General features: G+C 44.0%; 2 protein-coding genes across 2 annotated transcripts in view; one reads left to right on the top strand and one right to left on the bottom strand.

Moving 5' to 3' along the window:
- The window catches only part of ASPRV1 (aspartic peptidase retroviral like 1), a 109,199-nt gene extending 88,305 nt beyond the window's left edge, over positions 1 to 20,894 (bottom strand). Inside the window, exons 1-5 of the mRNA XM_032410785.1 lie at positions 20,493 to 20,894; positions 19,578 to 19,666; positions 18,639 to 18,754; positions 17,437 to 17,584; positions 9,881 to 10,061 (exon numbers count right to left, since the gene is read on the bottom strand). The gene's annotated coding sequence lies outside the window, so the exon portion shown is untranslated. The remainder of the gene's footprint in view (positions 1 to 9,880; positions 10,062 to 17,436; positions 17,585 to 18,638; positions 18,755 to 19,577; positions 19,667 to 20,492) is intronic.
- Positions 20,895 to 21,655: 761 nt separating this feature from the next.
- On the top strand, positions 21,656 to 23,230 carry PCBP1 (poly(rC) binding protein 1). Its single transcript, XM_032410783.1, has one exon. It carries the CDS (start codon positions 21,813 to 21,815, stop codon positions 22,881 to 22,883), a length of 1,071 nt encoding a protein of 356 aa, XP_032266674.1. The 5' UTR covers positions 21,656 to 21,812; the 3' UTR covers positions 22,884 to 23,230.
- Positions 23,231 to 24,322: the final 1,092 nt, after the last annotated feature.

Raw genomic sequence — 24,322 nt, 5'->3', positions numbered from 1 at the left:
GAGTCACATGCTCGGGGCGCCTGGGTGGCTCAGTCGTTAAGCATCTGCCTTCGGCTCAGGTCATGATCCCAGGGTCCTGGGATCGAGCCCCACATCGGGCTCTCTGCTCAGCGGGGAGCCTGCTTCTCCCTCTCCCACTCCCCCTGCTTGTGTTCCCTCTCTCACTGTGTTTCTCTCTGTCAAATAAATAAATAAAATCTTTTTTAAAAAAAGAGTCACATGCTCTTCTGATTGAGCCAGCCAGGCACCCCCAGGAATCTGCATTTTATTTATTTTTTTAAATCTTTTTTTTTTTATTTGACAGAGAGAGGCACAGCGAGAGAGGGAACACAAGCAGGGGAAGTGGGAGAGGGAGAAGCAGGCTTCCCGCGGAGCAGGGAGCCCAATGCGGGGCTGGATCCCAGGGCCCTGGGACCATGACCTGAGCCGAAGGCAGATAGATGCTTAACGACTGAGCCACCCAGGCGCCCCAGGAATCTGCATTTTAAATAAGTATCCAGCATGCTCCTCTTTTGCCCCCATGGGTATTTCTGATGCATTAAGGCTTCAAAATCACAGTTCTACAAACAGGACTAATGGAGAAGGCCCTCCATGAAGTTGGCTGGCAATGTCAAAATTAGGGGACCATGTAGAACCAAGAATCAAGCTGGACATGGAGTAATCTAGAAAGAGGAGTCAGAACGGATTATGAAATTTGAAGGTACCAAAGCAGAAAATAAAAGGCAGGACATCAGAGCATGAGGCTTAGAGAACAAGAGGAGTCAAAGACAGGGAGCAGGGGCTCTAAGTCCCTTAGACTGCCCAGGATGTGCACACAATCACTCTATCCAACCTTCAAAAGAGAATATACCTCTCTTCAGTATGTACTGTTCCTATCCCCATGATTCCCCCTCACCAAGCACCCACCAAGATGCCAGCTACCAGTCAGTCTATAGAAGACCTCCAGGCCACACAGAAAAATATACAGAACACCTCCAAGGGCTAATGACAGGCACCACTCACCAAGATTCTCTACTTGACACATTAAAACAACCTAATACTGCCATAAATTCAAGGACCATTCCAGGTCAGAATCTTTGAAGCCCACTGCCTATACACCTTCAGATCCTCCATCTATGCACACCCAGCCAATCTTCTACTACTCCTACTATGCCTCACTGATAGAATACCACCCTATATTTTACACTCCCATGTCCCTCCCCAAAATTCAGAGAGAAATCCACAGATTCAGGCTAGGCAGAGTCCTGAATTCCTGAGGCTGCTAAGGCCAGCTCCTATGCATGATCTGGTGGGAGGAGGTACAGCCTGAAGGAGTGCTCACCCTACCTGAAGGGAGTATCCTCAGCCTACCTTAGAGGAACACCAGGATTGCTACAGGCTTCTATACAGGAAACTTTTTCAAAAATTAGCTAGTTAAACCTAGTATATTTAAGAGGGAGCAGAAACTGAAGCGTGGGGGAAAAGGTACAGTAGGATTTCTGAGGATTTGACTTTCAGGTAATTAACACATAAAATACAAAGTAATATGCAATCTAGCTCAAACCTTTATATGTCAACTACCTGATCCTTCTTCTAATCCAAAAGCTGGTTCCACACTAAAGAGGTAAGAATGCCAAAAGATGATTTAAGTAATCCCCAAGATTATTTATGGCCCTAATCGTGAACTGCTTGCCCTGTCCTTTCATACACTCCACCCATTATCCTGATTCTCTAGGTTTCTGACTTAATGATTCAGCTTCCTGTTTCATCTTTGCCTCACCTTATCCCTAAGGCCTTTTGCTTCCTTCCTTGCTTAGAATTCCACTCCACTCTCAGTTATTCTGCCATCAGCCACTCAGAGTAAATAATCTGCCTACCCAGATCCCCAACTTTTATCCTCAGCACTCAGGCCCCATTCATGGGCAAGTCCTCTGCCAGCTACACTGATTTTTTTTTTTTTTTTTTAAGATTTTTATTTATTTATTTGACAGAGAGAGACAGCGAGAGAGGAAACACAAGTAGGGGGAGTGGGAGAGGGAGAAGCAGGCTTCCCGCTGAGCAGAGAGCCCAATGTGGGGCTCGATCCCAGGACCCTGGGATCATGACCTGAGCTGAAGGCAGACACTTAACAACTGAGCCACTCAGGTGCCCCCCAGCTACACTGATTTTTATGAATACGTCTCAGAGAGAGACAAGTGTATTAGATGATTCCTCTCAAGCATGTTAGATAGTTCATCCAGGCAAACACTGAAATCACCAAAGATGGAGAATGACAATGAGCCAGGGCCAAATGCCTAGACCTTACCCTGGCATTCGAAGACGCACCTTCTTAGCACTCAATTGGTAGTCTGGGTAGCCCTACCCAGCACCCCACCTCAAGAGATGCTTCCAGCCCACAGCGGTTACGACTAAGAATACATGGTGAGCAAGACATAGGCCTTTGCCCAACAAAACTTACCATCTAGTGAGGGAGACAGACAAATAATTACAGTATGTATAATTAAAGGTAATGCATGTAGAGCTGTAAGACTAAGAAGGGCAGTCAAGTGAAGTTACACCTAAGGTGAAATTTGAAGGATAAATAGGAGATACCCAGGCAGTGGCTGGGCGCTTGAGGAAAAGTGTTCTAGGGGCGCCTGGGTGGCTCAGTTGGTTGGGTGACTGCCTTCGGCTCGGGTCATGATCCTGGAGTCCCTGGATTGAGTCCCGCATCGGGCTCCCTGCTCTGCGGGGAGTCTGCTTCTCCCTCTGACCCTCCCCCCCTCATGTCTCTCTCTCATTCTCTCTCTCTCAAATAAATAAATAAAATCTTTTAAAAAAAAAGAAGTGTTCTAAGTAGAGGAAACAGCATATGCAAAGGTCTTGCAGCAAGAAAACACATCTGAAGAGATGAGCTGGGGGATGGAGAGGCCAAAGCAGAGGGTGTCCTGAAGCAGAAGATGCTGGAGAGACCAAAAAGGGCCTCATAAGACATATGAAACTGTTTTATAATTCACAAGTATTCACTGAGTGCCTACAATGTACCAGACATTGTTATCCATACTAGAAATATAACAGTGAATAAAACAGACAACATCCCTGTTCTCAGAGAATTTAATTCTAACTGGAGGAGACCAGGGGTGCCTGGCTGGTTCAGTCAGTAAAGCTTGCAACTCTTGATCTGAGGCTGGGCGTGCAGCCTACTTAAAAAAATAAATAAATAAATAAAAATTAATTGAAGGAGACTATATAAACAAATACATGGATAAACTAGAAAAATATCACATATTAATAAGTGCTATGGAAAGAATTAAAATAGGTTATGTGATAGAAAGGATATGGGTGGCTACTTTGGAATAATTAGGTGGTCAGGGGAGGGCCTTTCTGAGGACATGACATTTAAAAACAGAGATCTCAGGGCGTCTGGATGGCTCAGTCGGTTAAGTGTTTGCCTTTGGCTCAAGTCATGATCCCAGGGTCCTGGGATCGAGCTGCATCGAGCTCACTGCTCAGTGGGGAGCCTACTTCTCCCTCTCCCGCTGCTGCTCCCCCTGCTTGTGTTCTCTCTCTGTCAAATAAATAACACCTTTAGAAAAAATAAAAATAAATAAAAACATATACCTCAAAACAAAACAACAACAAACCCCAAAAAACAGTAATTAAAAGATCAAGGGAAAAAGCCTTCTAGGTGGGGGTGACAATTCATGTAAAAGTCCAATGGCAAGATCACTGAAGTTTTTTAAGCAGGAAAGTTAGACCATGATCATTCATATATATTAGAAAGATCACTCTGACTGCAATGTGCAGAGTGAAATGAAGGTGGGGAAGGATAAAATCAAGACTGGAGGTAGAGATGAAAATGTATTATGTACACTAAGATGAGAAGAACCCAACAACAATGATGATGATGATGATGACAACAACCAACATTCACATAGCACTTACTGGGTGCTGATCTATTTTTCTAAACATTTTACATGTTATTAATTTATTTAATATTCACAAGTATTCTCTTTTATAAGTCATAAAACTAAGGTACAAGGTAGTAGCAATGAAGAAGGAAAGAAAGCAACTGGATCCAAGAAACACTACGGAGGAAAAGTCCCAGTGACAGGCTGGTTGTTGACTGTGGAAGGAAAGGGAAGTGTGACAATAACTACTAGCCTTTGGGCCTAATAACTGCAAGCTATTTACCATGTGACAGGACACTGGATGAGGCAAGTGGGAAAAGCAGGAGGCTGCATGATGGCGAGTATGCAAAACATCCCCGTGATGCTGTCCACATGAGCAAGCTGGACACTGGTCTGGAGAAAGATTTGGGCATCATCCATATGTAGATGGTTAAGTGGAGCTGTCAGAAGGGTTGAGATCACCCAGGAAGAGTATGAGAAAATAAAAGGCCTAGGAAGAGAACGCTGACACTTAAAACACAATAAGAATCCTTTATAACAACAAAAAAATGGAAATACCTTAATGTCTCTCAATAGGAAAATAGCTAAATACAGCATATCTATACTAGAAAATATTATACAGTAGCCAAAATCAATGAGAAGTATCTTTATGTACCAATATGAAATATTGTCAAGGCACTTTACTGAATCAAAGAAATACCAAAATGATCCATAAAATGTGACCCCATTTGTATAAATAAGACACAAAAATAACACTTTTCTGGGTTCATACATTATGTATGTAAACACAGAGAAAAAAGTCTGGTATGTACAAATTCCAAACACTAACAGGTTACCACCTCTGAGGAATACAAAAATAACTGAAATGGGTGTGGGGGGAGCAGGAGAATTCAAAATATCTACAGATTTTAATTTTTTTTAGATTATGTTACTACATTCCCTATAAAGCTAAAGATCAATTTTTCAAAAAATAATGGGAATCTCAGGGCGCCTGACTGGCTCAGTTGGTAGGTAGAGCATGTGATTCTTGACCTCAGGGTCGTGAGTTTGAGCCCCACCTTGGGCACAGAGCTTACTTAAGTACAGTAATAACGGGAATGTTTGTATCTTCCCTTCAATTTAGCTGTGAACCTAAAACTGTTCTAAAAAACCTTTTTTTTTTTTTAAATGGGAGCCTACAAATGGGAGAAGAGGGAGCCTACAAAGGATATCCATTGTTTCAGATGCTAAATTTTCTCTGTCCCTTCCACTCCCAATGGCCTTGGTGTTCAGATCTTAAGGCTTCCCATCTCCCCACATCTAAGATATTAACAGGAAGCTCCCTAATTCCATGGTCTACCCTGAATCACTAGACCCAGGCCAAGCCTGACCATCAATCCCCTAGCCTGGGCCAGAGTCCCAGGAAGAGAGGTCAGACACCAAAGTCTTAAACAAACATGGGGCACCTGGCTGGCTCAGTCAGTAGAACATGCGTCTCCTGATCTTGGGGTTGTGAGTTTGAGCCCCATATTTATGCAAAGATTACTTAAAAAAATAAAATCTTAAAAAAACAACCACCACCACCACCATGGGAGAATGAGTATAGATGCCAACCTTAAGGACAGGAATCAGGTGGCCTTGCTGGCCAGTAAAAATCTCAATAGAAAAAAGGTACTTGAAGGTCTACAAGCAGCTTTGTAGTACTGAGGGATGTGGCTGGGGGACAGTCAGGCAAAATCAGGGGGAAGTGGTATGGGGTGAGTTAAAGAAAGAGCCAGTACTGCTTATAAAGATTCCAAGCAAAGCGCTAGAGTATCATGGAAACCGGTTTCACAACAAAGGGAAGAGGGAAGCCAAATTCTGTGAAGGGTTTGGGGTCAGGACATGGGGGTATGTGTGTCTAGGGGTATCTAGAGGAGTCACTTCACATCAAAGCAGCAATTCCAGGAGGCACAGTATAAACGTTTAGAAGCTGGAGCAGCAGAAAGAAGCCAAGGACTTGGCTCCTTCCTGAAAAGAAAGGAGGCTCTAAAAACGAGGAGAAAAGACACTGAAATAATGCCTTTCCTTCTTCAGTAAACCAAAGGCAGCAAGATCATGGCAGATCTCTGATGACTGTACTCTTAACTTTCAACTGTCTAAAGATGAAAGACAACATATTTGGTCTACATGTTTTCCTGATTACCCAAAGAAATAGCACTACCTGGCCCTTACCCAACAGCTGATTCACCATCAATCAGTCTATATCACAGCCTGCTGAGCCTTACACTTCACACAGTCACATACCAGACTCTAGAAAAAAACAACCTGGTGTGAGCTGTCAAAGTCTTCTCAGTACCTGACCTCACCCTCTGGGGTAGGTTTCATTTCAAAACTGAAAGGGACTGAGAGCTGGGGAAATCCAAAGATCAACAAAGCCAGGAACAGGTGGTTCCCAGTAGAAAAGGGTCCCAGGCTGTAACTCAAAACAGAAACCAGACCACTGATAAGACAGTTTATGATGCCTGTCTCCAAGCTTTCAGATACTTACATATTTTCCAATATTTACAACAGGGCATGACCATGCTTATCCAACTCCTGACAATTAGATATCTAATTCTCCAAATATTCACTCAACTTCCTGGCTTTATTAAGTTTTAGAGCTCTGGGGTAACTCTAGTAACTGAGATACCTTGTGAATTTTATAGTCCTTCAAATTGGCCACATTTTTTAAAGATTTTATTTATTTATCCTAGAGGGAGGGAGGGGCAGATGGGGAGGGAGAAAGACAGGGAGAGAATCCCAAGAAGACTCTGTAATGCAGGGCTCAATCCCATAACCCTGAGATCACGACCCGAGCAAAAACCAAGAGTCAGACACCCAACTGACTGAGCCACCCAGGCACCCCAAATGGGCCATATTTTAATCGTAATGAACTTTATCATCTCTTCCTCCTCCTTCATCTCCTCACGAACCCTCAGCAAAATCCCTGTCTCACTAAAAAATTTCCACGTTTTTCATGATGGCTCTCTCAACAGAGCAATAGTCAATACAATGAAAGTCTAGTTCATCAAAGAAATCAAGCTATTTGTTTGAGGTTCACTATTAACTAGCTGAGTGACCTTGAACAAGTCACTTAACCTTTCTGGACTTGGTTTCTTCATCTGTAAAGTAAGGAGGTTGGAAACAGATGGAAGGAAAGCGATAAAACTTCCTTGAACTAAGAAAAGACAAATTTTTAAGTCTAAACAGTTCAACAAGTGGCAGGCAGAGTTATTTTAAAAAGACACAAACCAAGGGGCACCTGGGTAGCTCAGTCGTTAAGCGTCTGCCTTCGGCTCAGGTCATGATCCCAGGGTCCTGGGATCGAGCCCCACATCGGGCTCCTTGCTCAGCGGGAAGCCTGCTTCTCCCTCTCCTACTCCCCCTGCTTGTGTTCCCTCTCTTGCTGTGTCTCTCTCTGTCAAAATAAATAAATAAATAAGATCTTTAAAATAAATAAATAAAAATTAGGGCGCCTGGGTGGCTCAGTTGGTTAAGCCACTGCCTTCGGCTCAGGTCATGATCCTGGAGTCCCGGGATCGAGTCCCGCATCGGACTCCCTGCTCGGCGGGGAGTCTGCTTCTCCCTCTGACCCTCCCCCTTCTCATGCTCTCTCTCTATCTCATTCTCTCTCTCAAATAAATAAATAAAATCTTTAAATAAATAAATAAATAAATAAATAAATAAATAAATAAATAAATAAAAATTTAAAAAAAAAGAAATCAGAGAAAGAAGCATCCTATTCAAATTAATATTTAAAACTGGAGCAAAGCTGGGAAAGACAAAGTGTACACAAGACATGTTTTCCCTCCCCCAAAAAAGACCTTTTAATGAGGCTGTACCAGATGACTTCTGACGGCCTTTCCAAGTATAAACAGAAACTGTCCTATACACAACCATCCTTGAAGTCTAGGTTTGTGAGTTGTTCATCACCTAGTGGCCTGATGAAGTAAATGCAGTTTTGTCAAATGCCCGGATAAACTTCCAGCCATTTTGTGAGCTCTGACAGCGTGAAGCTCTGACAGTCTAATGTCCTAGAGATAACAAAAGTAGGAGACTGCAAACCCTCCAGACTCATATACAATTGTAGAGACTCAGCTCACTATCCATTCATTCTCCAAAGATGTGGGAAGGGCCCGTATTTTGTGCCTAACCATAAGAAATGAAGTATAGATTTGTTGTTGCAAGGCTGTACTTGTAAAGCAGTAAAAAACAGAGATTGCTTTTGTGCAGACCAATCCAAATTGAAATCAAGTTTAGATGCTATGAGAAAACTGCAAAATGCCTTATAAATAGGAAGAGTGTATTCAAACATTCACAAGATTGGCATGTGAAAGATAGATTATATTTATCCTGCATGGTTCCAGGGAACAGGCCTAAAACTGATGAGAAGTCATCTCAATTGGATTTCAATTCAAAACAAGAAATAATATCTTAGCAAAGAGAGCTATTCAACATATAATGGGATTCCTCAAGAAGTGATGAGCTCCCCAGCAATGGAAACATTCAAAAAGAACTTGGGTGATCATCTGTCAGGGGGATAATGGAAAGCATTCCTGTAACTGGATGGCAGACAGGAGACAAGGAGATTGACTATTACCGCAAAGGCCCTTTCCAGCTCCAAGAGTCTATCATTCTAAATAAAACAAAACCAAAACAAACATCATTAATAAATAGAGTCCTCCCTCTGCTTTTTTTTTTTTTTTTTTTAAGTTCCAACCAGGCAGTACAATACAGTGGGTTGGATACCACTTTCCACTTGAGTAACTACAGACAAATTATTTAACTCTATTTGCCTCGCTTTCATTATCTGTGAATTTAAAATAGTACACTTATCTGATAAGATTACTATGAAGATTAAATAGCAAACTTCTTAACAAAGTACTAACATACAGAAAGTGTATAAAACTAGGAGCTTTAAAGGAAAGGTAGCTGGGGGGTGGGGGGGGCAGGGGAGGGTGGAAAGTGAAACCTAAATGTGCTGCTTGTTTTAGTTATCTGTACCCAACTCTCAACCAAAGCATTCCTGACTGTTGCTGGCCAGAGGCTAGGTTCCCTAGGCAACCAGCCTCAAAAAAAGAGCCCAGCCCTACCTTCTTCAGGAAGGCAGTATTCTCTGTCCTGAAATCTGGCATCCTCCCTTGCACAAAGAGAGTCCCTAAAATCTCACAAATACCACCACTCCAAAATCAAGGAGCTGAGCAAATATTATTCTCCTCACTTCAAAAAGTCAATCAGAACATCAGAGTTAAAAGGGATCTAAGAGACCATCTAGAGTGACCTTTTTGTTTAATGAATGAGGACAATAAGGCTGAGAAAAGTGAAGTCCTGGATGTTGGTGACAAGGTTAAGACAAGATCACAGGCCTCCTTATTTCTAGCCCAGTAGTCAAAAGCTTCCCATTTTTCAGATGGGAAAAATAGGACTGGCCCTACTAAGCCATCTGCCCCATACTATGTGCTTTAGACAGGTAAGGAAAGAATAGAAACGGTAGAGTGTAGAGGTTAAGAATGTAGATTCTAGAGCCAGATTGCATATTCAAATCCCAGCACTGACTATGTGAGTTTAAGCATGTTTCCTAATCTCTTTGTTTCTATAAAATAGGGATAAGAGTGACTAGCTTCTAGGGTTACATTAAGGAATAGATGAGATAACCCATGTCAAATGCATGGCACATAAAGTGCTCGATGTATACACTGCTCTGCTTCTCATCATTACCAGTTGTATTAGGAAACACAATCATAGTAACAAGAGACAGGACAAGCTCCTACATAGGTCCAAAGGCAGTAAGATACAGGTGTTTATTCAGCTCCATTTCCTGGCCCCAGCCAGGGAACACTCAACCCCTCAGCAGAAGACCAAAAATGACCCATCACTCTTTGATTTCTTTGGATCTAGGGAAAAATCACTTCAGAGAATAACCAGTACATGCTATGGTGATAAGATGCTTAAGATCACAAATAAAGCTTATGTAGGTCTGAACCCATTGTGACCTTCAGATCTATGCTCACCTCTCAAGTTGGACAAAATACAGTTCATGCCCAATCTCTTCCCTTCAATCCATGATGGTGGTACAGTATAATGGTAAGAAACAAGAGCGCTGGACGGAGTGCCTGGCGGGCTCAGTTGGTACAGCATGCAACTCTTGAACAGGGTAGTGAGTTCAAGTCCCATGCTGGGTGTGGAGCCTATCTGGAAAAAAAAAAAAAAAAAGAAAGAAACAAGAGCCCTGAAGTTTGCCCAGGAGCAAATTACTGTTCTGTCATTTATTTGCTATGTCACTTAGGCATACCTTACCTCTTTCTAAGCCTCTGCTTCTCCAACTGCTTTAATTATTGTAACGTGATATTTAGTGAGCACTTTCTTTTTTTTTTTTTCTTTTAAGATTTTATTTAGGGGTGCCTGGGTGGCTCAGTCATTAGGCATCTGCCTTCCGCTCAGGTCATGATCCTTGGGTCCTGGGATTGAGCCCAGCATTGCGCTCCCTGCTCAACGGGAAGCCTGCTTCTCCCTCTCCCACTCCCCCTGCTTGTGTTCCCTCTCTCACTATGTCTCTGTCAAATAAATAAATAAAATCTTTTAAAAAAAATAAAAATAAAGATTTTATTTATTTGACAGAGAGAGACAAAGAGAGAGAAGGAAAGAGCAAGCACAAGCATGGGTAATGACAGGCAGGGGAGAAGCAGGCTCCCCGCTCAGCAAGGAGCCCGATGTGGGGCTCGATGCCAGGACCCTGGGATCATGACCTGAGCTGAAAGCAGCCACTTAACCGACTGAGCCACCCAGGTACCCCATAGTGAGCACTTTCTATGTGCCAAGCACTATGCTAAGTGCTTTACATGGTTTACATCATTTAATCACAACCTTATGAGGCAGGTACTATTATTATGCTCATTTTATAGATAAGGAAAAAGAGGCAGTTTTCTAATTCAAGGCCATTCAGCTAATTACTGACAAAGCTGAGAAGTCAGGGCAGGAAGTCTGCACTGCTCTATTTCTCATAGCACCAGCCTTCATGTGGTTGCTATGCTATTAAAAGAAAACAATCTACATAAAGTACCTGGTTCATCAGTTAGCCATTACTATTATTGCTGCTATTATCATCATCAATCCCTTTGATACTCTTCAAATACTACTTCCTGAGTTCCAACTTCACTTAAAGGAAATGGTTGTTTGCCTATACCTACATACCAGCTCACTGGGCAGCCTGGGGTGGGGTTCTAGTATTTCACTGCCCTCATAATACAGAAGTAAGTATCTGGGTGGAAAGACAAGGAAGTATTTTCTAAAAATCTCCTACTCTAGAACGCTTGGGTAGCTCAGTCGGTTAAGCGGCTGCCTTAGGCTCAGGTCATGATCCCAGGCTCCTGGGATAAGTCCCGCACTGGACTCCTTGCTCAGCAGGGAGCCTACTTCTCCCTCTGCCTCCAGCTCCCCCTGCTTGTGCTGTCTCTAATAAATAAACAGATAAAAGTTAAAAAATAAATAAATAAATAAATAAAATAAATCTTTAAAAATTTTTTTTTTCAAAATAGAAATATACACTATTCACTAAAGAAAAAAAAATTGTCCTCGGGGCGCCTGGGTGGCTGACATTCGGTTAAGTGTCCAACTCTTGGATTTGGGCTCCCAGGTCATGATCTCAGGGTTGTGAGATCAAGCCCCATGTCAGGCTCCATGCTGGGTGCTTGATATTCTCTCTCTCTCCTTCTCCCTCTGCCCCCCCAAAAAGAAAAGAAATTGTCCTCTATCTCTTTCCCCTTTCCACTCCCCCATTCTCAAAATCAGTCTTTATTTAGTCATTTAATCCTCACAAGAAGTAAGGTAAGTGTCATCCATCATTATCTCCATTTGACAAGTGCAGAAACTGAGGTTCTGAGAGGTTCAAGACCAAATAGCTAGTACGTGGGTGACCAGGGTTTCTGGATAAGAATTTTCAGATATGGAGGAAGGTAAAGATAGTAAACTCCTTCACTTATGCTGAGAAGAAGTGGCTATGATAGAGGGTTCCTAGAAGATATCTAAATGAACCAAGACTGGTAACAGGATTTTAAAGAAACTCCTGCTCTAGTAAGACAAGACCAAACAGAAACTGTAACTCAAAAAGCCAGTAACGCAGTGAGCTATCAGCAATCCTGCCCTCCCAGAAACAGTACAAATTATCAATAAGCCTGACAAAGTAGGACTTTCTCTCTGAAGAGATCCATACCTTTGCAAACCAGTCCTTACCTCCCCAATTCCAAAATGATGTAACACTTTATCCTATTAGAGAGCACAGCACTATTCAGATCAAAATAAACATTTTTTAGACTGAGTCACTTGAAGGCAGAAACAATATGTTACTCATACAGATCTTTCCTTCATTACCTGGTACACGATCCCTATACATTCAATACATTTTTGTTTAAAATTTGAAAAACGTATTCATTCAACTCCCATGTGCTAGGCACTATTCTAGGAGATGGTGATACAGCAACAAGCAAAACAAAGTCCTAGCTATCATGAAATTTACATTCCAGTGGCAGGTGACTAATAATAAACAAATTATAGTAGAGAGAGTCTGTAGAACAGTGCCTGGCCATAGTAGGCATCCCTCAATAAATATATGAATAATAAATGAACAGTACATCAAACAGTAATAAGTTCTGTGGAGAAAAACAAAGTAGGGAAAGGGAAGAGTGAAGGCAGAGGGCAGGAGATGGCTTTTACTTTAAATAGGATGGTCAAGGGATGCTTCACCAACTAGATGACAGAGCAGAAACCTGAAGGAGGTAAGGGAGGAGGCCATACTGGTAACTGAAAGAAGTGTTCCAGACAAAGAATACAACTATAGAAGTCCAAAGCTTGGCATTTTGGAGCAACTGCAAGGAGACCAATGTGTCCAGAGCACAAGGGGAAAGTGGTAGAAGATGAGGTCAGAGCAGCCTGGAGAGGGTGCTGCTGAAAATCCTATGTGGCCTCCTAGACCACTGTAAGGACTTTAATTTTTAACATGGGTGGGACCCAGAGGACAGTTTTCAGCAGAGGAGTGGCATGATTTGATATACACTTAACAGGATTACTCTGGTCACTGTTCAGATTAGACAGAGGGAAGACGATTTTAGAAGTCTATTCCAAAAGTAGCAGGGGAGGTGGTAAGAAGTCTTCAAATCCTGGGTTTTTTTTAAGGTAGAGCTTATAGGACCTGCTAGTGGACTGGATGAGGAAAGTAAGAAAAAGAGCAGAGTCAGGGCGCCTGGGTGTTTCAGTTGGGTAAGCGTTTGCCTTCAGCTCAGGTCATGATCCCAGGGTCCTGGGATTGAGCCCCGCACCAGGCTCCCTGCTCAGTGGGGAGCCTGCTTCTCCCTCTCCCTCTGCTGTTCCCCCTGCTTGTGCTCTCTCACTCTCTGTCAAATAAATAAATAAAATCTTAAAAAAAAGAAAATAAAAAGAACAGAATCAAAGGAGAGTCCTCCATAGATTCAATACAACTGAAACTAAAATGGGGAGGAATTGGCAGAGGTACACATTTGAAGATTTATTTATTTATTTATTTAAGAGAGAGAGCAGGAGTGGAGGGAGGGAGAGCTGGAGAGAATCCTCAAGCAGACTCCCCACTGAGCACGGAGCCTGATTCGGGGCTAGATCTCACAACCCATGGGATCATGACCTGAGCTGAAACCAAGAGCCAGATGCTCAAACGCCTGAGCCAACCAGGAGCCCCCAGAGGTACATATTTGAGAGAAGTATTTGCTGAATATGTTAAGCTCAAGAAGCTATTAAATAACCAAGTGGAGATGATATCCTGAAGGCTGTTAGATATGAGAGTCTTGAGTTCAGGGGAAGACATCCAAGCTGATGATATACACTTGAGAATTGTCAGGGTACAAATGGTATTTAAAGTCTTGAAAGAGAGCACCTAGGGAATGAGTGTAAACAGAGAAGGGATGCATAGACTGATCTGAGTACTCCATCATTAGAGACTAAGAAGATAAGGAGGATTCAAAAGGGGGCTGGAGATGAGAAGCCAAAAAAGGGGGATGAGGTTGAGAAGGACGGGCCAGTGAGGCAGGGGGAAAACCAAGGGAGTGGCATCCTGGAAGCCAAATGAAACTAATGTGCAAGGAGGGAGTGTCAGGTGCTACAGAGAGGTCAAGATGACTGAGAAATGAGCACTGAATCTGTGTGCTACTTTCTAAGCACCTTCTTCCCTACTCCACATAGTACTTTTTTTCTTTTAATTCAGGTAAAATCCCAGTATTATCTAATGAATACACATATGGTTTTCATTTAATGCAACTATAACCATGTCTCAAAAAACAAAAAACAAAAATCAATGTGCTTAATCCGGACACAAAAGATTTCACACAGCAAATAATGCTGAACAAATGCTTTGTCTGGTTGAATTAATTGTGTCTCTGCAACAAAGTTTCCAACTAAGTCTTGCTTGTGCTCAGTAGGTGGGATCAGAGAAATGAGCTATTTAAATGTATTTCTTTTGTTCTGCCATAAAGTAGCAATTATTCTTGAACTCCTTTCCCTCCTCCCTAACTCAAACATCCTAACCAGCTAAACAAAGACCCTAAATTTCCACACACACACACACCCCTTGAAAACAAAGCAGAACACAATCAAATCCAAAACTTGGATAAGAAAGGGATATGCTATGCCCTATACCTTCTTTCCTTTACTCACAGAGGGTTAACAATCATTTGCTAATTCAAAAACTGCTTTATGTACATTTTCTTAGAATCTCTAGACCAGAAGTACAATTTCTGATGTCTTCATCTTAAAAGAGAATCACTGCTACAAAATAAGATGAATTTTCTGTGCTCTAGTAAGCATAATCAAGTCTTCATAATGTACACTTCTGAAGCAGTAGAACAATAATCACCAAAAACTGGATCATGCAAACATCCTTTCTGAAACGCCTTCAACTTCTGAATGGATTGTGCACTCTCGGTCTTCAGGCTTGTTTCCCTTCTCAGAGTTATCCTTTCCTGCCCTTCACCTTGCAATTTGCCAACTTGGGACTCAGCCTGAATGCCAACTTCTCTAGGTAGCCTTTCTGGATCCCCTCCAAGGCTGAATCAAGGACCCTCTTCTAAGCCCATAGCATCCTCTGCTTACTCATATCCTAATACATTAACTTACTGTACTGTGAATCTGTTTACTTGTCAGTACCCCTCTCCAGATCATAAACATCTTGAGGGCAAGGACAGGATCTCATTCATGTTTATATCCTTAGTGTTTGGGACATATCAAGCAATCTGTAAGTATTTGCTGACTGGGGTGCCTGGCTGGCTAGGTCGGTAGAGCATGAGACTTGATCTCAGAGTCCTGAGTTCAAGCCCCACGCTGGGAGTTGAGTTAATTTAAAAAAAAAAAAAAAAATTAAGAAAAGGAAAAAGTATTTGCTGACTGAATGAATAAGATAAATTTGACCTGGAATACTTTATGTGATCTTTGTAGCACATTTTCCTTGATGAACCAATTGAACTGAGGCTCATATTAAAATTACTGGCATCTTAATTACATCCCCAGCTGATAGCAAAAACAAAGAAATTTTCCCAACCTGACATTGCAAAGAGAGGATAAAAAAGAGATGTGGTGCTCAGAAGTTCTCATATCAGCTGCTCTTTCTTGGTGCAAGACAGCAGCCTATGCTTCCCACACCACACAAGGGGCAAACGGACCTCGGAACTGTTTTCTTCACATCTCTTCCACTGATCCTGTGTTCTCCTCTTCCCTCCGCCCTGGTCTTTTCTCTTTCCTTTTCTTACCTTTTTTCCTTATTTTCTGTACTTTGCATTTGCACTCTATTCTCGTTTTCCCTTTAACTTTTCTCTGCACTCCCTTCTCCATGCTTTATTTCAGTCAGAGTCGCCCTGGGAATCCATAGGCATTACTTTCACCAACTAGGTGAACTTAAGGACAAGAATGTTGCTGTATCTCCTGGGCACTTCTGTAAAGCACACAAATATATTTCTTATGTTTCTGAGCAAACCCAGTAATAACCCCATAACAGCAGCACAAGATCATCAGTATATGAGATTAGTATTATTACTCTTGTTACTATCCACAAAATGGGTAAGAAATATTTCTTAGGCGAGGGGCACCAGGGTAGCATCTAAGCATCTGACTCTTGATTTTGGCTCAGGTCATGATCTCAGGGTCATGAGATCGAGCCCCGAGTTGCACTCTGCACTCAGCATGGAGTTTGCTAAAGACTCTCCCTCTCCCCATCCACCTCTTGTGCATGGGTGCACTTTCTCGCTCTCAAATAAATAAATAAATCTTAAAAAAAAAAAAAAAAAAAAGGTAGTAGGGCTCCTGGATTGCTCAGTCGGTTAAGTGTCTGCCTTCAGCTCAGGTCATGATCCCAGGGTCCTGGGATGGAGCCCTACATCGGGCTCCCTGCTCAGCGGAGAGCCTGCTTCTCCCTCTCCCACTCTCCCTGCTTGTGCCCTCTCTCCCACTGAAAAATAAATAAATAAGATTTTAAGAAAAGGAAGGAAGGAAGGAAGGAAGGAAGGAAGGAGGGAAGGAAGGAAGGAAGGAGGGAAGGAAGGAAGGAAGAAAGGGAGGAAAAGGATCGATCAATCTGCCTTCGGCTCAGGTCATGATCTCAGGGTCCTGGGATCGAGCCCCACATCGGGCTCTTTGCTCAGTGGGGAGTCCAGTTCTCCCTCTCACTCTCCCTCTGTGTTCTCCCACTTTATCTCTCTCAAATAAATAAAATCTTTTAAATAAATAAAGTGGTAACTATCGTTACAAATACATACATATATATATTTCTTAGGCTATACTCTGTAGTATCCCAGAAAGTGATAGGGTCAAGGCCCCCTCAATTTACTATAATTTCAAATAAAAGAAAAATGAGAAGCTAATTCTGAAGGAGTAAAAAAAAAAGAAATCATGGGGTTTTTTTGAAAAAATGCTGCATGTTGGTAGGGCAAATTTAAAAAGCTGTAGTATTCTTGCTGGACCAGGTAGATTAGGGGGGGAAATGTGGTCCCTACCTCGAGTTTCCAGAGGAATAATTCCCACCACTTCCCAAACCCATAAATGTCAACATTAGAGAAAAAAAGAGGAAAGAGGTTTTCTTAAACCAAAAGTATCAGGAACCTAACATAAGTAGACTGGTTGCTCTGGGACAGAAGAATAAAGACTGGATTGAAAGCTTTTTGAGTTAAAGATAAAATTATTCCATGTGTCAAAGCATCAGAAGCCAAGAAGAGAACAAAACACAAAAAAAAAACAAAAAACCCACCCCAAAAAAAAAAAAAAAAAAAAAAGAGAGAGAGACCCAGCTCAGGTTCTGACAAGCTGTGTCACCTTGGGCAAGTCACTTCACTCTTCTGATCCATAGAGGGCTCTTCTATAAAATAGGAATAATACTTTCCTGGCAAAGTTGTCTGTGATGATTAAGTAATGTGAAATCACTTCAAAATATTTCACATAACATGCCAATGTGAAGTAAAAGGGAGCAAAACTCCTTCCTCTGAATGGAATATAAATCCTGTGGTTCAATTCCAAAGTCTAGGCCTGACTCACCTTCACAACCTCATTAAACTCCTTAACTAACCTGCAGTCATTCAAATGGGAGAAGAGTCATGCAGGAGGCTCCAGGGGTGGGGCAGTGACTGTTTAGTCAATTGTTCCATATCTCAGTGGCTTCATCTGTAAAATGGGTGGTGTGGAATTCACTCATATATCCACAAGATACTGCAGGTCTGGGGAAGGGAGTGGAGAATTTACCATAAGTGAGTAAAATGTTTACATAATCCTCCCCCCCTCCAGAGATAAAGAACCAAGATCATCAAATATCATCTCTCCCTAGATAAAATTTAGATAGAATTAGAAGACATCATTTAATCTCTTGTTTTACAGATGGGAAAACCAAAGCCCAGTGTTGAACTGGGTTGTAAACTTCTCAAAGCTAGACAGTGGGAGAGCTGGAGCTGGGGGCCAGAGCCACAGATTCCCAAGTCCAGTGCCCTCTACCAGATTTCCGGGTCACCCACAGCACCTGTAGCCTGTACAACACACTATCAACACCAAGACACATTACAATTTAACCAACAGCTAAATGTGGCCTATGGGAGCAGAGAGAGCTTGCAGGACTCTGGGGGAAACAGAGAGGCTGAGAGCTGGGAAGGGGAAGTCTTTATTGGGGGGTGGGGGGAAATCTTCAGGCAAAAAAGGTTTAAAATAGGCAGTCTTGGGAAGAAACACCCAATGTATACAATTTTCTTTAGGGAAAATAAGTATGTGGCAGATTTAGAGGACCAGAATAGTTTGAATCAGGAATATAATTCCTAATTATATATAATTTCTCTTTTTGTCTCCTCAGTTTTTAACATTTACTAATTTTAATTCCCTAAACAATTTTGTCTCCCCTATAAGACAAGGCCCTCTGCAGAGACCACATCTTGCATAATGGTAAATACACAGCCTCTGGATTCAGATTGCCTAGATTCAAATCCCTATTTTACTATTTAATAACTGTGCCTTAGACAAAATCCTTCACCCCTCTGTATCTCTGCAAAATGGAAATTAACATCACCCCCATCTCAGGAGGTTTTGTGAAGACTAAATGTGTACATTAATCATTCTGGTCACAACCTAATAATGGGTTTCTCATCATTTTAATTTTGATGCGCCTTTTTATTTCACATAAAAGAAACTACCAGAGTACACTGCATATAGTAAGAATAAGTGTTGTTTTGCAAAGATTTTGTTTGTTTTATATACGTGTGCATATATGAGTTATTTTGTAAAATTTACCTCTTATGGTGGTTTGCTTTTAAAACGGTTGGGGCACCTGGCTGGCTCAGTCGGTGGAGTATGCAATCTTGATCTTAGGGTTGTGAGTTTGAGCCCCACGTTGGGTGTAGAGATTACTTAAATCCGCAAAATAAAAAAATATGAGAGCCACTGAATTATCATACAGAATAAAGCTTCACACAGTGCCTGGCACAGTAAGCACTTAGTATTTCTGTCATTGTTGCTTTTATGTACCCACCTGCCGAAGTTATTTGTAGAATTATATAAGGTAATGCAAAAGCACTTCAGAAACTATGATATAGGACATTAATGTAAGTGAAAAGAAGCAAAAAGCCCTTCTCTCCATCTCTAATACCCACACATACAGAGCCCTATTCAGGCACATATTCCTTGTTTGGCCTACAAGTTATTTGTTACATTAAACTGAAGAGTTCACAGACTACAATTTACCTAACGCTGTCATGCTCTGTCAATATTTGCAGAGAAATGAAGGCTTGGCACCAAAGTAAAATTATTTATTTTTACTTGGTTAGGACATTAGGGTGAGGAAGCCGGAAGTCATGCCCACGGGTAGCTGAAGGAAGCAAGTGAGTCACACAAAGAAACTGCTTGCTCCCACAGAGCCAGGTAGATTTAAATGTGCTGCAGACAAGGCTGGATTGACAGATACTTCAGCTTTTGGGTAGGGCTGAATCATTTCCCCCTCCCTATTGTCATCCAAACACCTCATTTAAAAAAAAAAAAATAGCATTTGACCCTCTTACAGGTATAGCTCACGCCAGGAAAATCTGGGAATCCCCAAACAGATACAAACTGGGGGTGACTATGCACCAAAAGTTTACCTGAGGGGTTCCTTTAAATGACAAGCTCACCTAAACATTCGAATAGCACTTGAATTCTAAAACCATGATTTACAGAAAAATTTGAAAATGTGCTCACCAATAAGGAAATCAGAAGGTCTGGATCCCATCCTCCATAGTGTGACCTTGAATTAGTCACTTCATCTCTCTGGGCCTAAGTGAATTCGTCTGTTAAAAAAAGAGAGAGAGAGGTAACACCTACCTCAGAAGATCATTGTAAAAATTAAAGATAGTATGCAGTAAAATGCTAGCACAGCATCTAGCACTGGTAAATGCACAATAACATCTGTCTCTGTCCCTCCACACTAAAAGTTAACACCAGTTGTGGGTAAACTGAGGTTCACCAGCCAGCTGGCCTCCGAAAAAGGTCACTGGTATCCGACCTGCTTCATGGAAACTTTTTTTTTCTTTAAGTTTTTTTATAAGACCATTTCTTGGTCTCTCCAGCACAGACCTGTGCTAAAAGTCTAGCCAATCAGTAATTTCCCATTTCATTTCTTAAAGCAGCTATTCCTAAATGCTTCGGTACTGGGGGCCCAAATTATCCACTGGTACTGCCCCCCATTACTCATTATTAAATTTAAAACTAACAACTCAGTATTATGCCTACATTTTACAGTTATAAACATTTCCATTTTAAATTAATGGGGGGAAACGCATTAAAATTCAGCAGCCAAGGTTTGGACCAGGGTGGTCAGAGCAATCGCTGCGGGGGGAAGGCTCCAGCCAAGACGCACGGGATGGGGGGTGGGGGCATTCTGGAGCTTTCGGGTCGACCCCAATTTCTCGTTAGCGAAGAATCCAGGCCACGTGTCGCCATTTTGTGTTCTGGAAACATGGCGGCCACCCCGTGGGGAAGAAAGGGGGGCGGAGGGACCGCCACGTTAGCTGCTTTCCCTGAGGGATCCTGAAGCACGTTGCGCACACATCTGTCTGTGTGCCTTTACTGTCTGGCTTAGCCGAAGGAAAGAGAAAGGGATAGAAATAAACGTACACGAGGCACGCAAGCGACCTTTCTTTAGTGAGAGGAACGTGCGGTGGCGAACCGGCAAGAAAGGCCTTCCAAGATGGCGGGGCCCGAGAGGGGCCGCCCCCGAAGAGAGCGGGGCGCGGCGTCTGCACCAAGGGGGGAAACGGGGGAAAAGGCAGAAGCGGGAGCTTAAACGGCGTGGGGAAAATCGGAAGAACCCCCCCCCCCCACAGCACTACTCGGCACACCATTGTCTTAAATGTCTGACAAGACTGCCACGACTAAAACGACACTAGGAGGTGGGGTTTCTGCAGGTTCAACCGAAAGAAACTTGCAAAATGCAAACAAAGCATTATGTAAATGGACGCCATTCTTTTTCTACGGCCATGTTTCCAGCACTTCCCAGAAATCAACAGCAGAGCCGCAACTCGGGGGGCGGTAGGGGTGGGTTTCGGTCTTTCTCCTCACCAGCCGCCGCTGGGGGACCGGGGCAGGGGTGGGGGCTGGCGCGGGGCGCCCGGGCACCGGGGACGAAGGGGCCCCACGTGCCTGCTCGCGCGCACTCCCGCGCGCGCGCACCCACCCCACAAGCCTCGCCTCGCCGCCCCTCCCCCCCGGAAGACCGCGGCTGCCCCTCCCGTCTCCCCACACCCTTGCGCACGCGCTCTAGCCGCCTCACGCGCACGTTTTAAACCCGCGGCGTCCCAGCTGCCGCCTGCAGTTACTGTCGGGGCTGCCCGTGTCGCTCCGCTTCCAAACCCCTTTTGTAAGGCGGGAAAATAATGTGTCATCCACCATTCACAACACTAACATTTCCAAACATTTGCCAGTGCCGCTAGAGCTAATAAAATGCATGTTGGTTTTAAAATCTTGCCGGGCTCACAGCGTCTGCCCATCGGTGCTTTATTTTCAATGCTAGGCTGTTAAAAGAGTTTTTAAAAACTACCATGTGGAGGTTGGCGCAATCTTGTGACCTAAAAAAGACGGGTCCTCATTTTTTTTCAAGGGGTCCTGCGCGGCAAGCACTTCCGGGGTCAGAGGGTACGCGGGGTTGAAAGCGGGCTTCCCGCCCCGCCCAGACCGCCGAGGCTGCCGCCGGAGTCGCCACCGCCGCGCCCTCGCCCACCCGCCCGCCCGCCGCTCCCGGCCCCGCTCGCCCCCTCCGCCGCCGCCGCCCGCCCCTGCGACGACGCCGCGGCCTCCCGCCCGCGCCCGCTCGCTCCCGCGGCCCTCGCTCGCCTCGCGCCGGCAGTTTTGGGCCTACACCTCCCCTCCCCCCGCCAGCCACCAAAGACTTGACCACGTAACGAGCCCAACTCCCCCGAACGCCGCCCGCCGCTCGCCATGGATGCCGGTGTGACTGAAAGTGGACTAAATGTGACTCTCACCATTCGGCTGCTTATGCACGGAAAGGAAGTAGGAAGCATCATTGGGAAGAAAGGGGAGTCGGTTAAGAGGATCCGCGAGGAGAGTGGCGCGCGGATCAACATCTCGGAGGGGAATTGCCCGGAGAGAATCATCACTCTGACCGGCCCTACCAATGCCATCTTTAAGGCTTTCGCTATGATCATCGACAAGCTGGAAGAAGATATCAACAGCTCCATGACCAACAGCACGGCGGCCAGCAGGCCCCCGGTCACCCTGAGGCTGGTGGTGCCGGCCACCCAGTGCGGCTCCCTGATTGGGAAAGGCGGGTGTAAGATCAAAGAGATCCGCGAGAGTACGGGGGCCCAAGTCCAGGTGGCGGGGGATATGCTGCCCAACTCCACCGAGCGGGCCATCACCATTGCTGGCGTGCCGCAGTCTGTCACCGAGTGTGTCAAGCAGATCTGCCTGGTCATGCTGGAGACGCTCTCCCAGTCTCCGCAAGGGAGAGTCATGACCATTCCGTACCAGCCCATGCCGGCCAGCTCTCCAGTCATCTGCGCGGGCGGCCAAGATCGGTGCAGCGACGCTGCGGGCTACCCCCATGCCACTCATGACCTGGAGGGACCACCTCTAGATGCCTACTCGATTCAAGGACAACACACCATTTCTCCGCTCGATCTGGCCAAGCTGAACCAGGTGGCAAGACAACAGTCTCACTTTGCCATGATGCACGGCGGGACCGGATTCGCCGGAATTGACTCCAGCTCTCCAGAGGTGAAAGGCTATTGGGCAAGTTTGGATGCATCTACTCAAACCACCCATGAACTCACCATTCCAAATAACTTAATTGGCTGCATAATCGGGCGCCAAGGCGCCAACATTAATGAGATCCGCCAGATGTCCGGGGCCCAGATCAAAATTGCCAATCCAGTGGAAGGCTCCTCTGGTAGGCAGGTTACTATCACTGGTTCTGCTGCCAGTATTAGTCTGGCCCAATATCTAATCAATGCCAGGCTTTCCTCCGAGAAGGGCATGGGGTGCAGCTAGAACAGTGTAGGTTTCACTTATAACCCCTTTCTGCTGTTTTCCCATGATCCAACTGTGTAATTTCTGGTCAGTGATTCCAGGTTTTAAATAATTTGTAAGTGTTCAGTTTCTACACAACTTTATCATCCGCTAAGAATTTAAAAATCACATTCTCTGTTCAGCTGTTAATGCTGGGATCCATATTTAGTTTTATAAGCTTTTCCCTGTTTTTAGTTGTTTTGGGTTTTTGGCTCATGAATTTTATTTCTGTTTGTCGATAAGAAATGTAAGAGTGGAATGTTAATAAATTTCAGTTTAGTTCTGTAATGTCAAGAATTTAAAAATTAAAAAATGGATTGGTTAAAAAATGCTTCATATTTGAAAAAGCTGGGAACTACTATCTTAAACTCTTTTGTTGGTGGTTTTTTTTCTCTTCCCTTTTAGCGTTAGGCCTTTGTAGGGAGAAGGGTGGGCCCATCCTTGGTGTTCTCTCTAGCCCTTTTCACCTATTGGTAAGATTCCATTCCCATTCTGCTCCAACAAAGGAACACAGCAGGCTCGGCCTGCTTTGGGATATTTGCAGACGGAGGGGCTTTCCCGGAGAGTGACATCCCTCCAAGTTCCAGAGAGAGGCCTCTGCCCATTTCTCTGGTAGAAAACAAGGGTTTTCTGAGATGGAAAAAGTAGCCCATTCGGTAGGAACTGCAATGAATGGCAGTGTGTCCTCCCGTCCAGCCAGCCCCACCCCCCAACCCAATCTCACGGGGGAAACTTGGCCAGGAACAAACAAAAAAAATGTTCTAAGGTGGGAGGAGCCTGGGGGGGCCCAAAGGAGAGATGGGGGAGGGAAAAGGGCTGGGCTGGGGCTGAAGGGAGGGGCTGAGGTGGGGGGAAGGGAACGGGTCAAGGGTGTGTTTGAGGAGTTGGAAGAGGGCAGGGGTGGTGATTGGGTTGGAGGGGTCTTGGGCCCCAGGACTGAATGGGGGATGGTACCAGTGGGGTACACGTGGCGAGCATGCACCTGTGGCAAGCAGCCTGTCAGGGGATGTTCTTACACCTACCAAGTGGTGAATCCAGAAACAAAAGAGGCCCGGCTTCTAATTCTTCAGCTGTGTGCAATGTTAGAGAAGTCATTATACCAGGAAATAATCCTGCGTAAATGGGGCAGCCCTCACAGGCAGGAATGTAGCTAGATCCATTGACTGTAGCCTAAGAATGTGTTAAAAATGCAGATTCCTGGGACCCACCCCCAAATCTAATCGGAAGACTGCATTTTTAACAAAACCCCAAAAGGTTCTTAGATTTAAGTGCCACTGATTATCTTCACCAATGGATTAGGAAGATCTTGCTGTGAAGGCCTAATAACCTCATGTCCACACCAGCCGTGGGACTAGACTGGACTTTATGAGAGAAAAAAAAAAATCTCTATGATTAGGCAAAGGCACTAGAAAATGGCAATA

The sequence above is a fragment of the Phoca vitulina genome, unplaced genomic scaffold, assembly GCF_004348235.1.
Source record: "Phoca vitulina isolate PV1807 unplaced genomic scaffold, GSC_HSeal_1.0 scaffold12, whole genome shotgun sequence".
In the NCBI taxonomy this organism is placed as follows: Eukaryota; Metazoa; Chordata; class Mammalia; order Carnivora; family Phocidae; genus Phoca; species Phoca vitulina.
Note: the sequence above shows the minus strand (reverse complement) of the source record. Positions and strands in the feature narration are given on the sequence as shown.

Coding starts and splice junctions, on each gene's coding strand:
- PCBP1 (XM_032410783.1), top strand. CDS start 21,813: ATGGATGCCGGTGTGACTGAAAGTGGACTAAATGTGACTCTCACCATT.